The sequence below is a fragment of the Lineus longissimus genome, chromosome 19 (genome assembly GCF_910592395.1).
Source record: "Lineus longissimus chromosome 19, tnLinLong1.2, whole genome shotgun sequence".
In the NCBI taxonomy this organism is placed as follows: domain Eukaryota; kingdom Metazoa; phylum Nemertea; class Pilidiophora; order Heteronemertea; family Lineidae; genus Lineus; species Lineus longissimus.
The window spans coordinates 5955465-5972695 of NC_088326.1; the positions used below are offsets into that span (position 1 = coordinate 5955465).

General features: G+C 41.4%; 1 protein-coding gene across 3 annotated transcripts in view; it reads right to left on the reverse strand.

The window, feature by feature from the left end:
- The window catches only part of LOC135503285 (metabotropic glutamate receptor 3-like), a 44501-nt gene extending 28196 nt beyond the window's left edge, over positions 1 to 16305 (reverse strand). Inside the window, exons 1-2 of one of the 3 annotated variants that reach the window (XM_064796792.1) lie at positions 15730 to 16305; positions 9848 to 10171 (exon numbers count right to left, since the gene is read on the reverse strand). In XM_064796792.1, the coding sequence (XP_064652862.1) occupies positions 9848 to 10076 (229 nt within the window). In that variant the 5' untranslated portion in view covers positions 10077 to 10171; positions 15730 to 16305. Of the gene's footprint in view, positions 1 to 9847; positions 10172 to 12770; positions 12876 to 15729 lie in introns of those variants that run through there. The other 2 variants (XM_064796794.1, XM_064796793.1) reach the window with 2 other exon arrangements.
- Positions 16306 to 17231: the final 926 nt, after the last annotated feature.

A 17231-nucleotide genomic window follows, 5' to 3' on the forward strand; every position in this document is an offset into this window, starting at 1 on the left:
CGTCCTGGGAGAACGTCCTCGTTCCTGTGCCAAGTAACTATGCTTGATTTTCGCCACATGCCATCGCGGGCGAGTTTTTGCAATAGCATTGTCACTCGGTTTCGCTATTAAAACTCCAATCTCCACTAGCCCCTTTTGCTTTACTTACTAATCTGGGGATGTATCATTTAATTGGTCATTAATCACATGGAGACACCAATTACTGCTGTAATGGAACGGAGGACTCACACAAGTGTATGTTAAATGCATGTTAAATGTACTAAAGCGATTGCATCGTCGTCGACTATTATCATTGAACGTATCACTGAAGGAACGGAGTAAGGATTTTAGTTTACACTAAATAGTATTGCATGAGTTGTCGCAGTCGCTTTTTGGTGAGGGAAAAAGTATACAGGGCCGAGAAATTGTACGGGGGGGGGGGCAAACACAAAGCCAAAATACGGTGTCCCTCCCCAAACCCCTCCAACCGGCTAAATACGGCCGAAATCTATGCCCACGGACCGGACACAGGATAGTTGCTAGGAAATCAAAGTGAGCCAGGTGGTTATGATGAACGTTGTTTTTGTCACAGCCACAGTTACACCTGGTTCAGGGAATGCCTCTCCACGTATAGATTTAAGTTGGTGTTATCTACCAGTACTACTGGCGCGAATGGACAGACTTCCTAAGTATGCCACTGCAACAATCTGAATTGCGGTGTGGCGCAGCTCTCAATTATGGTGCACCATAAATCAACCAATCAAAACCTCGGATCTCGTGAATTAGGCCACGGCATAAAGCTGAATTGTGGTGTGGGTCTATTCAGCAATAGCAGTCAACCAATCAGATAGCCGGGAATTGTGGACGGAAGTGTCATTTATGGAGGACGAAAGGGAGAATTGTGGACATGATTTGTTTGTTGATGTTATTTTCAACACATGATCGCAAGTTGTGTGATTATGGTAGTTGATAAAGCTTGGAATCAGTGAAACCTTGGAACCAGTGATAAACCTTGGAATCAGTCCTAAAAATGCATAAAAACATGAAATAATGCCATTCGAACCTAACGTGGTTACGAATCAACATTTGGAGCTTATTCTTACATGATCAGATCGGAATTTTATGGTAATTTAGAAATCTGTCGCATATCCGATTCAATAGTCTATATTTTAGAACAACCCAGTTGTACCTCGCCTCCAGTGTACAGTACTGATCTCCCAAATATGGGAAGACACGCCCACCACACACCCATAATATTGACCAATAGCGCTCCTCTTATAAATACGCCACCACCACGCGGGGCCTATTTGAACTACGGATCGGTCTGTTCATACAGGGTGATACAGAGAAAATTGGGGGCCTGTCATGCATTATGCATGGATAAGGTTGACGACTATGTCTAGGCCTAATTGTCTATGATTGACTGATATTTTATAACAAACGATGAATAAAAGAAGCCTATTAATGTATGTTTATTACCGAAGTTTGCGGATGAAAATTTCCTTTATCGTCTATGGAATACAAAACAATCATAAAAACTAATTTTTGCTTCCATTGAAGAGAAATAAAATATTTTAACGACCACAGCGCATTGCCAATTGATGACGTCATCCTCCACATTAAAAATGTTGGCTTCTGAACTAACTGGCAAATTGCTATCAATAAAGTCAGCTGGGACGAGACTGTCAGATGGGAGGGTATAAATCGTGGAAGGAACGCACCCGATTTCCCGCGCTATTTGCACAGTGATTCCATGGTTTACATTGAATATTCCAAGGTTTATCAGTGTTTCCAAGGTTTCACTAATTCCATACTTTATCAACTACCTGTGATTATTGATATTTCGCGGGAAATGAAATTGTAAAAAACCGCAAAACTCCAAAGATTTCCAGATTTCATACAACCACCGAGCTCACTTTGATTCCGAAGTATTTTTGGGGCAGTTTTGAATATCAGGACTGTGAAGGGCTTGCTATCAAGGAACGCATGCAATCAGAAGGAATAGAGAGATAACCCAAGTTTAGCAACCCACGTGTATTGCATTTGTTGACACTTGAGCTTCACAAGTACTTCTTTTACAATTTCTTTTCCCGCGAAATCTCAAAGATCACATGACCTGTAATCGTGAATTGAAAATAACATCAATCAATAAAGAAACGGCGACATTTTATTGCAGGATGTTTGTTCTTCCTCTGGTTCATCAATAAACCATTTTTCTAAACGTGTTTGATGCTTTCGAAAAAAACGCGTTATTCGTTATTTCTAGTACGTACAAGTCCTGACGCGAAAGACCTTTCCCGCCACGTGAGTACACGCCGTGATCCGAGTTCACGTCACCCCGCTAGACATTTTATGATCAGAGGGGTAATCAAGCGCCATCAGCGTGACGTCGGAATAATCGATTTCAGCACCAAGACGTCACAGGGTAGATCCATGGCTCCAGGCAACGGTAACCGGAAAAACGCCGACCGACCGACCGACCGACCGACCTACTCGCCGACTCTGACAACCTCACTTACGGCATCCCATTCGCGCCTCATAGCCCGGTAACCGGAAAAACGCCGACCGACCGACCGACTGACCTGCCAACCTACCGTCATAGTGCAGTATCCCTTTCGCTTCTCTATAGCACATGTATCTGTGTAGTGCCCAGCGCAATGGACGTGATGGAGTCCGACGTGTCTGACAGCAGCATCTCCAGTCAATTATACCGGGAAAACGAGTTCACCCGGTAAGGAACTGATAACGATACTCTTAAGATATGCTATGTCTACATGGTCGGTAGATATGAAAACATGATTTGGGCCTAATCTATGCACTGTAGTTTTTCTACTCGAGTGTCTCGACCGATGCAATGCATGAACTGCAACGCGCAACATGCATTTGTTGTCATTTGACCAGCGCACGTGCGCTTGTTTACAATTTCATTTCACGTGACCTGCTATCGTGGATTGGATATACATGTATCACATTGACTTAAGAGACCTGTGACTCAACTACGAAACTCCTTGGGTTGGTAGGTCGGAAGGTCGGTCGGTCAGTCGGTCGGTCGGTCGGTCGGTCGGTCGGTCGGCGTTTTTCCGGTTACCCCAGGCAACGCCTTACTAGTGCATCGTTCCACGTGGAAAGGGTCGACGCATGGAGAGCTAACTCGGGTCAAATCAGAGTTAACATCGGAAAAGCATCATAATTCAGTCAGATTTGCATCTTTCCTTTAATTGTGCAATATATTGATGAAAACTACATGTAGAATAGGAGGTGACTGGTGGGCTGCCGACAGCTGGGTATTATTGCCCTTAATAATGCCAATGGTCATTTAAATCAGCACAACAGCTTTATGATAAAAACAGCATAATTCTCAGGTTGCTTGAATCAGCACAACAGCATTAGTCGTGACGTGCATGCCTATATTTGGGAGATCAGTAATGTACACTGGAGGCGAGGTATGACTGGGTTGTTCAAAAATATAGATTATTGAATCGGATATGCGACTGATTTCTAAACTACCGTCCAATTCCGATCTGATCATGTAAAAATAAGCTCCAAATATTGATTCGTAACCACCTTAGGTTCAAATGGTAGTGGATAAAACTTGGAATCAGTGAAACCATGTAACCTGTGCTAAACCATGGAATAGTCAGTACTAAACCGTGGAATCACTGTGCAAGTACCGCGTGAAATCGGGTGCGTTCCTTGCAAAATTTATACCCTTCCAACTGCCAATCTCGTCCCAGCTGACTTTATTGATAGCAATTTGCCAGTAGTTCCAGAAACCACCTTTTTGTGGAGGATGACGTCATCATGGAATGCATTTAAAATGCGTTGTTGTCGTTAAAAAATAAACTTATATTCATGACGGGCCGCAATTGCAAATATCTAATGATTTCTTTTCAATGAAAGCAAAAGAAAGGTTTTGTGATTGTTTTGTATTCCATATACTATCAAAATAAAACTTTTTTATTAGAAGAATCATTTTGTATATATAATGCTTTGATTAAGCTTGGTATATAGGACAAACATGTATACATGAATCACTAAAAAAAATGTGTCCGCTTAGAACTGGTGACATCACGAAAATATATCTACATCCCTCGATGTGTACATGAAAATGTACGAAATCGCTCACTGTGAAGGAAATCGTTCTCATTTTTCATCTCCGAACCCGGCTAAAACCTTCGGTAATAAATCTTCTTATACACTTGTCATGTTTAAGATGATGTACGGATAAGTGCCAGCCGGTACTGCATGATATAGTCAATCTTCTCTGTATCACCCTGTATGATCACACCGCTCCGTAGTTCAGTTATGCCCCGTGTGGTGGCGTAGGAAGCGGAGCGCTGATTGGTCCATCTTATGGGTGTGTGGTGGGCGTGTCGTGACGTGCATGCCCATATTTAGGAGATCAGGAGGCGAGGTCTGACTGGATTGTTCTAAAATATAGATTGTTGAATCGGAAATGCGACTGATTTCTAAACTACCGTCAAATTCCGATCTGATCATGTAAAATAAGCTCCAAATATTGATTCGTAACCACCTTAGGTTCCAATGGCATTATTTCATGTTTTTATGCATTTTTAGGACTGATTCCATGGTTTAGCACAGGTTACATGGTTTCACTGATTCCAAGTTTTATCAACTACCGGTTCAAATCGCATTATTTCATGTTTTTATGCATTTTTAGGACTGATTCCAAGGTTTATCACTGGTTTCAAGGTTTCACTGGTTCCAAGCTTTATCACCTACCATTATGTTGAGGTCGCTTGAATCAGCTGCACATCAGCAATATGATAAAAACTGCATTATTCTCAGGTTGCTCGAATCAGGACAACAGCATTATTCTCAGGTTGCTTGAATCAGCACAATAGCATCATGATGCGATTGTTTGAATCAGCATTGCAGCATTATGATGAGGTTGAATCAGCACACAACATTACGATCAGGTTGGTTGAATCAGCACAGCAGCATTAATGAGGTTGCTTGAATAAGCACATCAGCATTATGATAAATCAGCATTATTCTCAGGTTGCTTGAATCAGGACAACAGCATTATTCTCAGGTTGCTTGAATCAGCACAGCTACATTATGACATGGTCGTTTGAGTCAGCACAACATCATTATGATGAGATTGTTTGAATCAGCACTGCAGCATTATGACATGGAAGTTTGAATCAGTACAGTAGCATTATGAATAGAGAAGTTGTTTCAATCAGTGCAACATCATTATGATGAGGTTGCTTGATCAGGACAACAGCGTTATGATATGGAAGTTTGAATCAGTACAGTAGCATTATGAATAGAGATGTTGTTTCAATCAGTACAACATCATTATGATATGGAAGTTTGAATCAGTACAGCAGCATTATGAATAGAGAGGTTGTTTCAATCAGTGCAACATCATTATGATGAGGTTGCTTGATCAGGACAACAGCATTATGACATGGAAGTTTGAATCAGTACAGCAGCATTATGAATAGAGAGGTTGTTTCAATCAGTACAACATCATTATGATGAGGTTGCTTGATCAGGACAACAGCATTATGACATGGAAGTTTGAATCAGTACAGTAGCATTATGAATAGAGATGTTGTTTCAATCAGTACAACATCATTATGATGAGGTTGCTTGATCAGCACAACATCATTATGATATGGAAGTTTGAATCAGTACAGTAGCATTATGAATAGAGAGGTTGTTTCAATCAGTACAACATCATTATGATGAGGTTGCTTGATCAGGACAACAGCATTCTGATGAGGTTGTTTGAATCAGCACAACAACATTATGATCAGGTTGCTTGAATCAGCACAGCAGCATTGATGAGGTTGCTTAAATCAACACAACAGCATTCTGATGAGATTGTTTGAATTAGATCATGTAGTGATTAATGAGGCTATTTCTAATATGTGCGCTAAAACAAATGAACCAATTAGTGCATTTGGGCATTGTGATATGGAGGTCAAGTACCGGTTGTTCAAAACTTATGTTATGAGTTCAGATGCTTGCGTTTTATGGGACTTCTCCGCCAGGTTTCTGAAAAGGGTCACAACTGCATGTAGGAAATGCATTAGAAAGCTGTTTACATTCCATATATATTACATTCGGCCTTGCTTCCAATGATAGGCGGTGACGTGGTCCCGGAAAAAGAGTTGTTCTCTTGATCATTGAAATTTATTATAACTGCTCTGAAGAGTGAGAACGAACTTGTAAGAACTTGTACAACTCTTGCCATTAATGGAAGTCGATGAAATGTGGGGAGAAACGTAAATGTGATTTGTGGACAACTTGATATTAATAAGCATAACCTACTCATGGTAGACGAGATTAGGCAGCTGTATGAGGTCCAAACTAATGACACTGCGAAAGTTCTTAAAGAAATATTAATGATGAGGGACAGAGGAGATTACAGGATATTCGAAAGAAATGAAATGAAAGATGTGATTACCTGGCTGGCCTGTTCATAATCAAATATAATGTAATCTTTGTACCCTATTGTACTTTTTCACATCGCACCAACATATATGATGTATATACGCACGCTGCACGGCATTCCACATGTGTTTTTCAATTGTACTCACTACGTGTACGAATAAATAAATAAAGAATTAGCACAACAGCATTATGATGAGATTGTCTGAATTAGCAACAGCATTACGATGAGATTGTTTGAATCAGCACATCAACATTATGATCAGGTTGCTTAAATCAGCACAACAGCACTATGATCAGGTTGCTTGAATCAGCACAAAACTTGATGAGATTGTTTCGGCACACGTTCATGTAATATGAAGACATTACACGAGGAGAAGGATTACAGCTATTTTCCAAGAGTGCTAAGCCATGCCCCTTAATTTTTAACGTTGCTAAGCCATGCCCCTTAATTGTCTAAGTTGGTATCAAAGCAAGAAGTATCATGACATGCTAGATCTGAATAAGGAATACCTATAGTTGTTCATCAGCAAACTCGCACAGTGACGAATTTTAATTTAAATTTCAGACACTGGAATTGATCAAATGCCGCCATCTTGGATATCGGCATCCTGAGTTTCAGGGTTTTTCTTATACGTCATCTACTGCGTCATCTGGCCTAATAAGTGCAGCTTCTTTCATAAAACGGTTTATTCTATCAATAAATAACCAAATATGATATTTGTAAATTAAACCTCACACTTGTTGGTCAGTGTTAATATATATATATAGGTGCTTTTATGGAGAACTATAAATGTCGCGTAGGGCATCATCCAATTTTGCGGCCTCCGTGGTGATGCGATAGCCTCTTTGAAAATCGAAAAATACATTCCTTTTCCATATCCGCGGTACTGCTTTTCAAGATGATGGCAACTTGCTAGTACTAGAGGCGTTGTGAGGAACGAAATCAGCGCCTCTAGTGTAAAGGTTGCTTCAACAGGCTAAATCTAGCTAACAGTTCATGCGCCCGAGTTTTAAACAGGAGGCGAGAAGTTGGCTTATACGTTTTTGGGGGCGTTTTTTTTTTGGGGGGGGGAAGTTCTTTGGCACAAAAAAACAATATCATAAGATGACAAGCCATTTGGCGACAAGGACTCACTTTGGTGGATAGTTCATTGTTGCTTCAGATGGTGACCTTGACAACAGTGGTATTGAGTCGCCTGCTTTCTGTGGCTAGGAATGATCGAGGCCAATATTTTTTTGTGTAGTATTGGGACATCTAGAAAACATCGTCGATTACTCATGCTCAATATCAATCGGTGGTGGATCATTTTGAGGGTTGCGCATTAAGTACTAGTCGCCCCCCCCCCCTTCCCTTCCCAGAGCAATAATGTATTGTGCTTAACTCAGCCCAAGTTTAGCTGGTCCTAGAGATGGCCGGAAAACCACATATTTTACACTTATGAATCAAATTATTTCTTGGTCAGGGCCGTCGTACCACCTCGGTTTCAAAGATGGCACCTTCACTGATTCCCACCCCTTCTAAAGATTTCTGGATCCGCAACTCTCAATAATTTCTAATTTTTAATGCATGATATATCCCCGAGGATATACCACACCTATTGAATTTTCAAATGTTATGAAACAGCATATAGGACTTCACTCGCCTAACAGGAGAAAAAAGATTTTTTTCAGACTAAGAATGCATCACCCTTGAGTGCGGTAACCGATGTATCACTACTATAATAGACGCAGAGGTGATAGTCTCCGTCAGTTTAGATCGTCAGTATGTGTCTCTTACTGCTAACAATCATAGATTTTTAAATCTATGCTTGTTACTTAGAGTATAAGCCAGACAGATAAACAGTTATGTTACTACTCCATTTGTTGTCGTCTGCTAGCACTATGGTAACTACAGGACACTGTCCAAATGCAATCCTTGATGTTGAAAAGGCCTGAAGAATCTGGTGAGGATAGTACCTAGCCGATCACAAATACCAGCAATCCGTCCTCAAAACACAACAATGCTAAGTAATGCTAAGAAAGGTCAGAAACTGTATTAGTGACTTAAGAGACCACCACCGCCTGCCTATCCACAATACCCTATGAACAATGCGACGAGCGCGATTCGATTACAAATGTGCATGCTATTTATATGGGCCGTGAAAACCGCAAAAAATATGTACATGTTTTTGTAAGCGGTCGTCGCTCGCGCAAACTTGTCTTGCATGTTTTTGTGAAAGAGGACGTCGAAGAACGCGGTCGTATATCAAAACAGACGTTGGGTGGCGCTCGCGCAAACTTCCCTCACATGTGTTTGTGAAAGAGGACGTCGAAGAACGCGGTCGTATAAAAAAACAGACGTTTGGTGGCGCTCGAGACGGGTCATCCTATTTAGCGTCCAGTGGCGACCAGTGGCGTCCAACGCGAAATAATAGGGTGTATATGGTTAAAAATGTTTTCAAGCTCCTAAAACACTTTCAATAAACAAGATTTAGAAGTTTGGTGGAGTTTGCAAACCTAGTTTTTGAATAATCATCACCAGAAAACGATCTTAGTATGCCAACCTGATGCCAGATCCCGATTCCGCTTTTTCTATAAACCCAAGGAACGGCAGCTAAAACAAACACGGCGTCCAGTACTTTTGCTGGACGCATACTAAGATCGTGAAAGTGCTTTAGCAGCTTGAAAACATTTTTAACCATATACACCCTATTATTTCGCGTTGGACGCCAATGGTCGCCACTGGACGCTAAATAGGATGACCCGTCTCGAGCGCCACCCAACGTCTTTTTTTTTATACGACCGCGTTCTTCGACGTCCTCTTTCACAAACACATGTGAGGGAAGTTTGCGCGAGCGCCACCCAACGTCTGTTTTGATATTCGACCGCGTTCTTCGACGTCCTCTTTCACAAAAACATGCAAGAGAAGTTTGCGCGAGCGACGACCGCTTACAAAAACATGTACATATTTTTTGCGGTTTTCACGGCCCATATATTTACAGACATGCTTCCTGTTGATACCCTCAAACTCAATAGTCACCTTTCTGCGCGTATACATCCAATGCATAACTTACCACATTCAGTGAATCCGCACCACAAAATGTCATGCTCGCCACAGGTGGCTATTTTATCATCTCTTTGTATAAGGCATGTACACTAGCATTGACCACAGCTGCACCCTGCTTCTAGGTTCGATTTCCAAAAGTGCGAAAACACATATTTGTGGACATTGAAGTTCATTTCTGATTCAACGAGACAGCACTAGACATCACCACAAACACATTGATACCTCTTGCACGAATTTTGGTTAAGCCATCGCCAAGAAATCGGGTCGACAAAAGATAGCCTGCAGAGATTTAATAGATCACTCAGCCAAGTGAGTCAATAACAATGAGGAAGACGTAAGATACGACCCCCACATTCACTAGTCCTTTCGATGAACCTTAGAGTATGAACTTACCTTTTGGATTGAATTCTGTGCAGGCAGTGTTATTTTCATTCCTCCCAGTATGCACAGGAAAGATTCCGCCAATGATATAGTCCCCATCAAGAAAAGCTCTCTTCGAGCTCAAAGTTCGTCTAGAGCGATACTCGTCAGCACCTGGACCCAGTTGCCCCTTAAGTAGTTGGCAAAATAATATCAGCACCAGAAAAATTGTAGTCAATTGATAATCCGGTAATTGGGTCATTTTGTAGAAAGTGGTACGACCGTCTTATTCGTTCGAGCAGTGTATTACGTAATTTTCTTCTCACTTTGTGATCGTCTTTGCCTCTCTCATCTCATCTGATTAAAAAGAGAAAAATAGTTTGCAATAGAAAATTAGATTCTTTCTGGGGGGGGGGGGGGGGGATGCGCTCGACCAAGTATCTTTTAAAATCAGTTCAAATCGATAGATGGCCAGATGAGAAGTGAGTTACATTTATATCCCGTTCTCCAAACTTTTAACAACAAGAAACATAATAAATAATCTAGGTTTGGCCACATTGTGCAATCAACCAGTAATGTTGAAACCAACCAGTTATGGCCAAATCAACGAACTAACACCCAAACATCTGACCATCTGGCCAGTGAGTTCCATATTCTTTCTGACCACCAGTAACCACGGTGGCAAAAGGAATCGGTTTGCCTCAAACTCGCCCCAGTGCCAAAATTAAACAAGAGGCCCAAGGGCCTGGCGCTCAGCTGAGTTAATATCATTAATATCTTCCCGGTGTTTAGTTCATTATGCATGAAAATGGCATGCTCCATGGTATTTGATATCCTTTTGCGTTCACTACGGTACCAATGTTTTTGGTTGACATAATTATGTCACTGTTCATTCCTCAATCCTGACCATAATTCGGGTGAAATCATCGTATGAAAATATTTACCGAAACATGAAGTTTATGCCATGAATGAGGATCCTCATTGTCATAGCCTCGTTTACAAGTACGAAGTATTTTCCCGCGAATATTCAAAACTGCTTGGCTCCTTGCCAGTTAGATAACATGTGACTATACACAAAATAGAAAACTTTGATGGAAATTGTAAATCATTTTTTTATCTATCAGGGGAAACAAGCTTATGATGATCAAATAAATCATTCATGAGAAATCGTTTTGTTGCTGAAGCTTGCATGACGAAGTTAATGCTAAACCTTTTCTTGTGCTCTACTGCGCCACCGTAGTTTTCTATTTAGACCAGCGATGACGTCATTTCTGGTGATTCCCTACGTTGTCCAATGAGCGCTTTTTAAGATGTGCCATTTGGTATTGAACAGTATGCAATGTATTTTTTCAGCGCTGCCAGTTGCCGAACAGAATGCCGTAGCTCCCTCAATTTCCAATCAATTTTTATGGGAGTGACATTATTGTATTGCTTAGAATGTCTACCTTTTACTCATGAAAGAATCGTAGAACTAAGACTTAATAGGCGAACAGAATCATGCCGATTCACTGCACATACTGTGGGAATTCTCCACTTCAAAATACATCGGCGATGTCATCGCGAACAGAGCATGCACTTCCGATATCGTTTTCACAGAAATGTGGCCAAATTTTCAAGAACTAATTTCTGAAAGTAGTCCCTAAAGACCTTATGACTACCACTGAAACGAACTAGTGATAATATCGCCTACCAGACTACTTTTTAAGCAGAAAATTGGGTACTTGAGTGTCATTGAGCTCCAGGATGCCGCCATTTTGTCTCCGCTTCGGTATTTCGTAGGCCGCTTATAATGCACCTTCTCAATTAAAACCAACATAATAAGGCCTTACATCGTTGATTGAATAGGAACACCACACAAAACACAATAAAGTGGGGGTACAATCGATTACGAAGCTGAAGTGAACAGTGATTTATTCCTGGAGCTACTGCTTTTGTTGTGTAGCTGCCATGTTTTGAGAACTGGCAAATAGGAGACTTCATTGATGGCTGACGTCATCGGGCGGGAATTTGAATCGGCAGAAATAATTAAAAGGCAGGTAGCGCCCTCTCCTGTTAAAATTTTGCACTTTTTCTCAATAAAGTAGATTTTCAAAAATTTTATCTTAATATTAGAGCATATTTCGACTAATTCTGCTGCTCCTAGGCCGATATAGGCCAGTTTCCTTCATGCACTCTCGCTCGCAGGAAGTAGGTCGAATGGCGACAAATTTTGTTTTGAAAGTAAAGTTTGACCAGAAGTATCCAGAAATGCAAAATTGAAATCTCTAGGTCTTACGGTTACAAAATGCCCAATTTTGTCCACAGAGGATGGACAGACACCAAACGAATAGCTATTAGAAAAGCTCTGCTGACTTTGTCAGCTGAGCTAAAAATACAGACACTGGAATTGATCAATTGCCGCCATCCAGAGATTCAGGGTTTTGACAATCCTCATAAACTGTGTGGCCATTTCAGACTGTAAATCTTATTGAGGCTGATAAGTGCCACTTTCTCTCATAAAACAGTGTGTTTTATTAACAGATAACCAAATATGATCTTTATAAGTAAAATTTGACACTCACTGGTTGGTCTCAAGATGATTGCATTGAGAACTACATACGCAGCGTATGGCAGCAATAATTTTCGCGGTCTTTGTGGTGATGCGATAGCCTCACAGCAATAAGAAAGAGTCTTTCCTGATCTACATCCGCGGTACTCCTTTTCAAGATGGTGGCAACTTACTAGTTCTAGAGGTGTTGCACTAGTGTCCAGTGCCAAATCGTCGGAGCCAATCAGATTGCTGGGTTAGGGGTTAGGGTTAGGTTTAAGGTTAGGTTTAGGTTTAGACATATATTAGTGTATACAATATATGCAATAGCCGTCCGACGATTTGGCACGCGACGGACCTCTTGTAAGGAACGAAATCAGCGCCTCTAGTGCCTCAATATGGATTTGCCAAAGAAAAATACATGTTTACCTGGAGAGAAAATGACGATGGACCTTGTTTCTATTGTGTTGTAATAATATCCTAACCTTGGTATTTTGTCAATGGGGCGAAGGACACAACTTGTCTTCATCGTCAGTCTGAAAATCAGCCAAAATCTACATAATACGCATGTTTCTTGGTGACCCTATGGGGAACATTTGCCCCTCCCCCCCCCCCCCCCCCCCCCCCCCCCCCCCGCCGCTCACCTCTAGATAAATGGTCAGGAGTAATGTCCTGAAACATCTTCCCGAAAACATCAGCGTTTTCTCATAGTTCGTGTATGGTATCTCTGCCGACCGAGCTGCAACTGATGAACGCGCCCCCTCAAAGATACCTTTTTATGATGTTTTTTTAGTGAAACTGAAAGGATTTTAGTGGTGGAACAATAGACGTTATGTCAAGATGAACGTGCATTGCCTGTGAAAAGGGCACAACAAAATGGCCAAAATGGGTTCTCGCAAACCATCTATATACTCCATAATGCTCAATTAACTCATAGTTTTGTGTTTGTGTCAATAATGTGGGTTGGTCATGACCTACATGTACAGTCCTACCCGAGAGTAAATGTTCACAGGTTTGTTTTCATATCACAGAGATAGAATAAGATAATTGAATGCAGTTTTCAGCAGAGAAGGGTATATCTAGTTGGCCACGTATATGTTGTATTTTGGGCCCAGCTAATCCTGTCTCTTCATTATGTAACAGGCAATTCTAAAAATGCCCAAAGAGTAACTTTTTTATTTTATTTTATTTTCGTTCTTTTTCACAACGTATGGGTGAACTATGATGCAACAAAGGGTTTTTTTGCTTTCATTACTAGAAAATTCTTGCTAAATTCTTCAATTTGAAGATTAGTTTTAGCTCGCTACAGGGGAGTATTTTTTCAGACAGCTGATGACCTTTTAGAACACTCCTCATGGGCAGCAATGCAGTCAGTCCGGGCCAACTCAGCTCAGACATGAAGGATTGTGGGGGGGGGGGGGGGGGGGGTCTTTATCAAATATTATGGAAGAGATTAAAAAATAACATAAACATCATAAGTAAAAATGTGCATTTGTCATGACTATCGAACACATTCTATGGTATTGCAAGTGCCAACAAATGATTGTCATAAGCACACCTTTTTGAAAAAGCACATGAAATAAAAAAAGCGATTTTTGAACCTTTTTAGAAATGTTTCTTACATACGTAATGAAGGGATGGAATAAGGTGCATCCAAATACAATATATATATATATAACCAACTAAATATACCATAACACTCTGCTGAAAACCGCATTCAAATATCTTATGTCTGTGATATTTTGAAAAAAGGTGGACATTTACTTTCTGGAAGGACTGTACCACCAAGTACATGTATGTATATTGCCAGGTTACAACAGGGTCCACCGCCAGGGATTTGAAGTGAAACATGGATTTGCCTGCCTGATCTACCCCAAGATGTCGGCGCTAAACGTGATTCACGTTGTCACCTGTTTTCAACATGCAGGCTACAAATGATCTGAATATGTTGTGGGATAGAGTACGCCTACCTGACCATATAAACCCAATTCTAAATGTTTTCCAGTGGTGAGTAAATGAGATAGAGGGGTTCGAATTTTGTTAATGACTTCATCATTGGACGACGAATGGAGCTCTGTACAGTATATACATTACAAGCATCAATCATGCTTCACTTGTTATGAGTCAACTGACTGGTTGAAAACACGAACTGAGGGTGAAAAGTGACAACGTGTTCTTTCTTCTTGTTACGCATCAAAGGTGAACAATAGGGAGTTTTCGCAAAGTCTCCGAAACGTAGACGCAAACGCCTATATCATTGTTCGACTTCGTTATCAGTAGGTCAAATAATAGGATAGGCGTTAAGGTAGGCGTTTCGGGGATTTGCGAAAACTACCGCAGTCCATATTAAGCAACTGATATAATCGCGGCCTGTGAACCGGTGTGACAGCGGATATAGTCCCCCTGGAATCATAGTCCGGTAGCATTGTATTTGATCAATTAAGCAGCATGATCTATTGTACCGCTAACCCTAACCAAAACATTTAGCAATGCGGGCTATTGTTACACGGACTATCAGCCCTAGGACTACTATCCCTTGCACACCGGCCTGTCAGAAGTCAGAGTCTAAGACTTCTCTATTTTAGTACGACCAATTGATTGTGACTAGATATTGCTGGAATGGACAGCTAGGATTACCGGGATTGATTGGCAGCTGATATATACACTAGTGTCCAGTGCCAAATCGTCGGAGCCACTCAGATTGCTGGGTTAGGGGTTAGGGTTAAGGTTAGGGTTAGGGTTAGGGTTAGGGTTAGGGTTAGACGTGCATATCATACATGCAATACCCGTCCGACGATTTGGCACTGGACGGACCTCTATACATGCTTCCCAAAATTGGTGGCTTGCATTGGAACTAACTTTTTCCCCCTTGTCCGTCATTAAGGCATTCAAGTGTGTTGGTCAACCATGACTATCTCCTTTGTCCCTCCACCATAAGGCCTATAGTTTCCCCTTATTACATCACTATTTCGGACACACAGCGCCCCATTTCTGGAAAGGTGTATAGGCCGGGGTCATTCTAAGATTCCCGGGTCCTATATACGTGTAGGCCCTCTAACACCAGTTTGCTGCGGGCATCTAGGTCACTCGGTCTTTTTTTTGGCCAATTTTAGCACAAAATGTGCATTTGCGAGTCGCAATAAAGTTTCTTTTCAAGGTGAAACTATAACGTCATCCGGGGAATACTTTTACTATTTGGGATTTTGGAGGAGTTCTGCTGTTTCTTAGATTGGCAAAAGTGAGTCACTATCAGAGAGTTTATTATAGATAGGCATGTACTGGCAACTGTCCAAAGAAGTCGGCGAAAACGTCGTTTTCATGGAGATTTTGGTCGAAGAGCCAATTGGCCGGAGCCTAAACATGCAGTCGTCGTTCAAAATGAACTTACCACCGTGGGTGCTGTTACTCCATCATCCATGGCGGCCTAGCATAGTATCATAACATTCGTATCTTGTCGATCACTGGAACTGGTCCCAGAATAACCCACGCCAGTACTAATTCTCGTTCTGCTTTAGAGTATTAAAACTGACTGCCTCATCATCACCGTAGCTGCTGTATCCTTTCTCATCACCTATTAGTCCTATAGCAGGCAACTGGAATATCCCATTGCAAAGCAGAGCAAACAACTCAACATGTATCGTAGAACACAGCTTTTCCGGGTTCAGGCCATAATTGCTCTACATTGTATTGCACCTCGGGTATCTCACTGTGCTGAATAGCAAAGTATTGAATAAGTAGGTTGAATAACTTGGCGTTATTGTGTGTTCAAAGCAATGTGTTCGCTGAGCAATGTTTACATGCCGGCCACGGTGGAGCAGGTGACGTCACACTGACTTAAAGCGGATTTCGCACGACCAGCGCTTTAACCTACTTTCTACAACTCCCGGACGGTCAAAATGCACTTTTCTCATTTCCTGATTAAAAAGTAAGCTATACTCGGCCTGATGAACAAGTGGACAATAGGGCCTGCTATATGTTCCATTCAGAAACTCGCGTTTGACTTGATGATGCATCAATTGGTTTGATAACGACTGAGGCGCGGTGAAGGTATTGCTGCGTACGAAGTTCGCTTTAAATTGCATTCATTATGGCGATTTCAGAGCGAGAGAGCGGCGCGCCGCTGCATATACACTCCGGGCGCATTGGATTGGCCTCGTCCAGTCGCTAGGAGATCCAATTAGAATGACGCAATGGACTGCCCGGGGAGTCTTGGATAATCATATGTAGGCCAGTATCGGATACTGTCTTAATTTGTCTTTGCTGTGATGACACATGACGTGACATGGCAGTGTGATGCATGTACTATTATATTCACTAAGCCCTGAGGAATCAAAAAAGACACCACAGCCATTGTTAATAGTGAATGAAACCAGATTAATAACTTGGCCAAGGCAAGCCACTTGCCAGGTAGATTAGATAGGAAATCTGGGAACGGATAGGCGTATGGGTGTTTGTTTTATTTTCTCAGAGGTAAACTTATAGTTGGAAATATCGAAATGTACTTATTAAAATGATAGAGAAATTAACCAGAAAATCACCCTGAAAATTTGCTATGCGGCGAATTGGCATGAGCGGGTTCTATAACAGGAAATAACTTTTTCTCCCCTTGAACCTCGTTACCATGCTAAATATTAATGTAGTATGTAGCAACAGTGTATGCTAAGTGACGAATCATTTCTGATGCCGAGGTTGAAGATTACGCAAAATAAAATTATGCTTAAAAGGATTATGCTTATTCCAGTAATCCGATTTCACCATGGTGCAGGATGGATTCGCCATTTACCATTGTATATCGGAGATCTTTTTCGTTCGAGACTGCTTTTGTGGACTTGTAAATCAGTCCAGCTGTGATACTGCGTTTTGTGGATCTGTAAGTACCAAGTTTCGCCC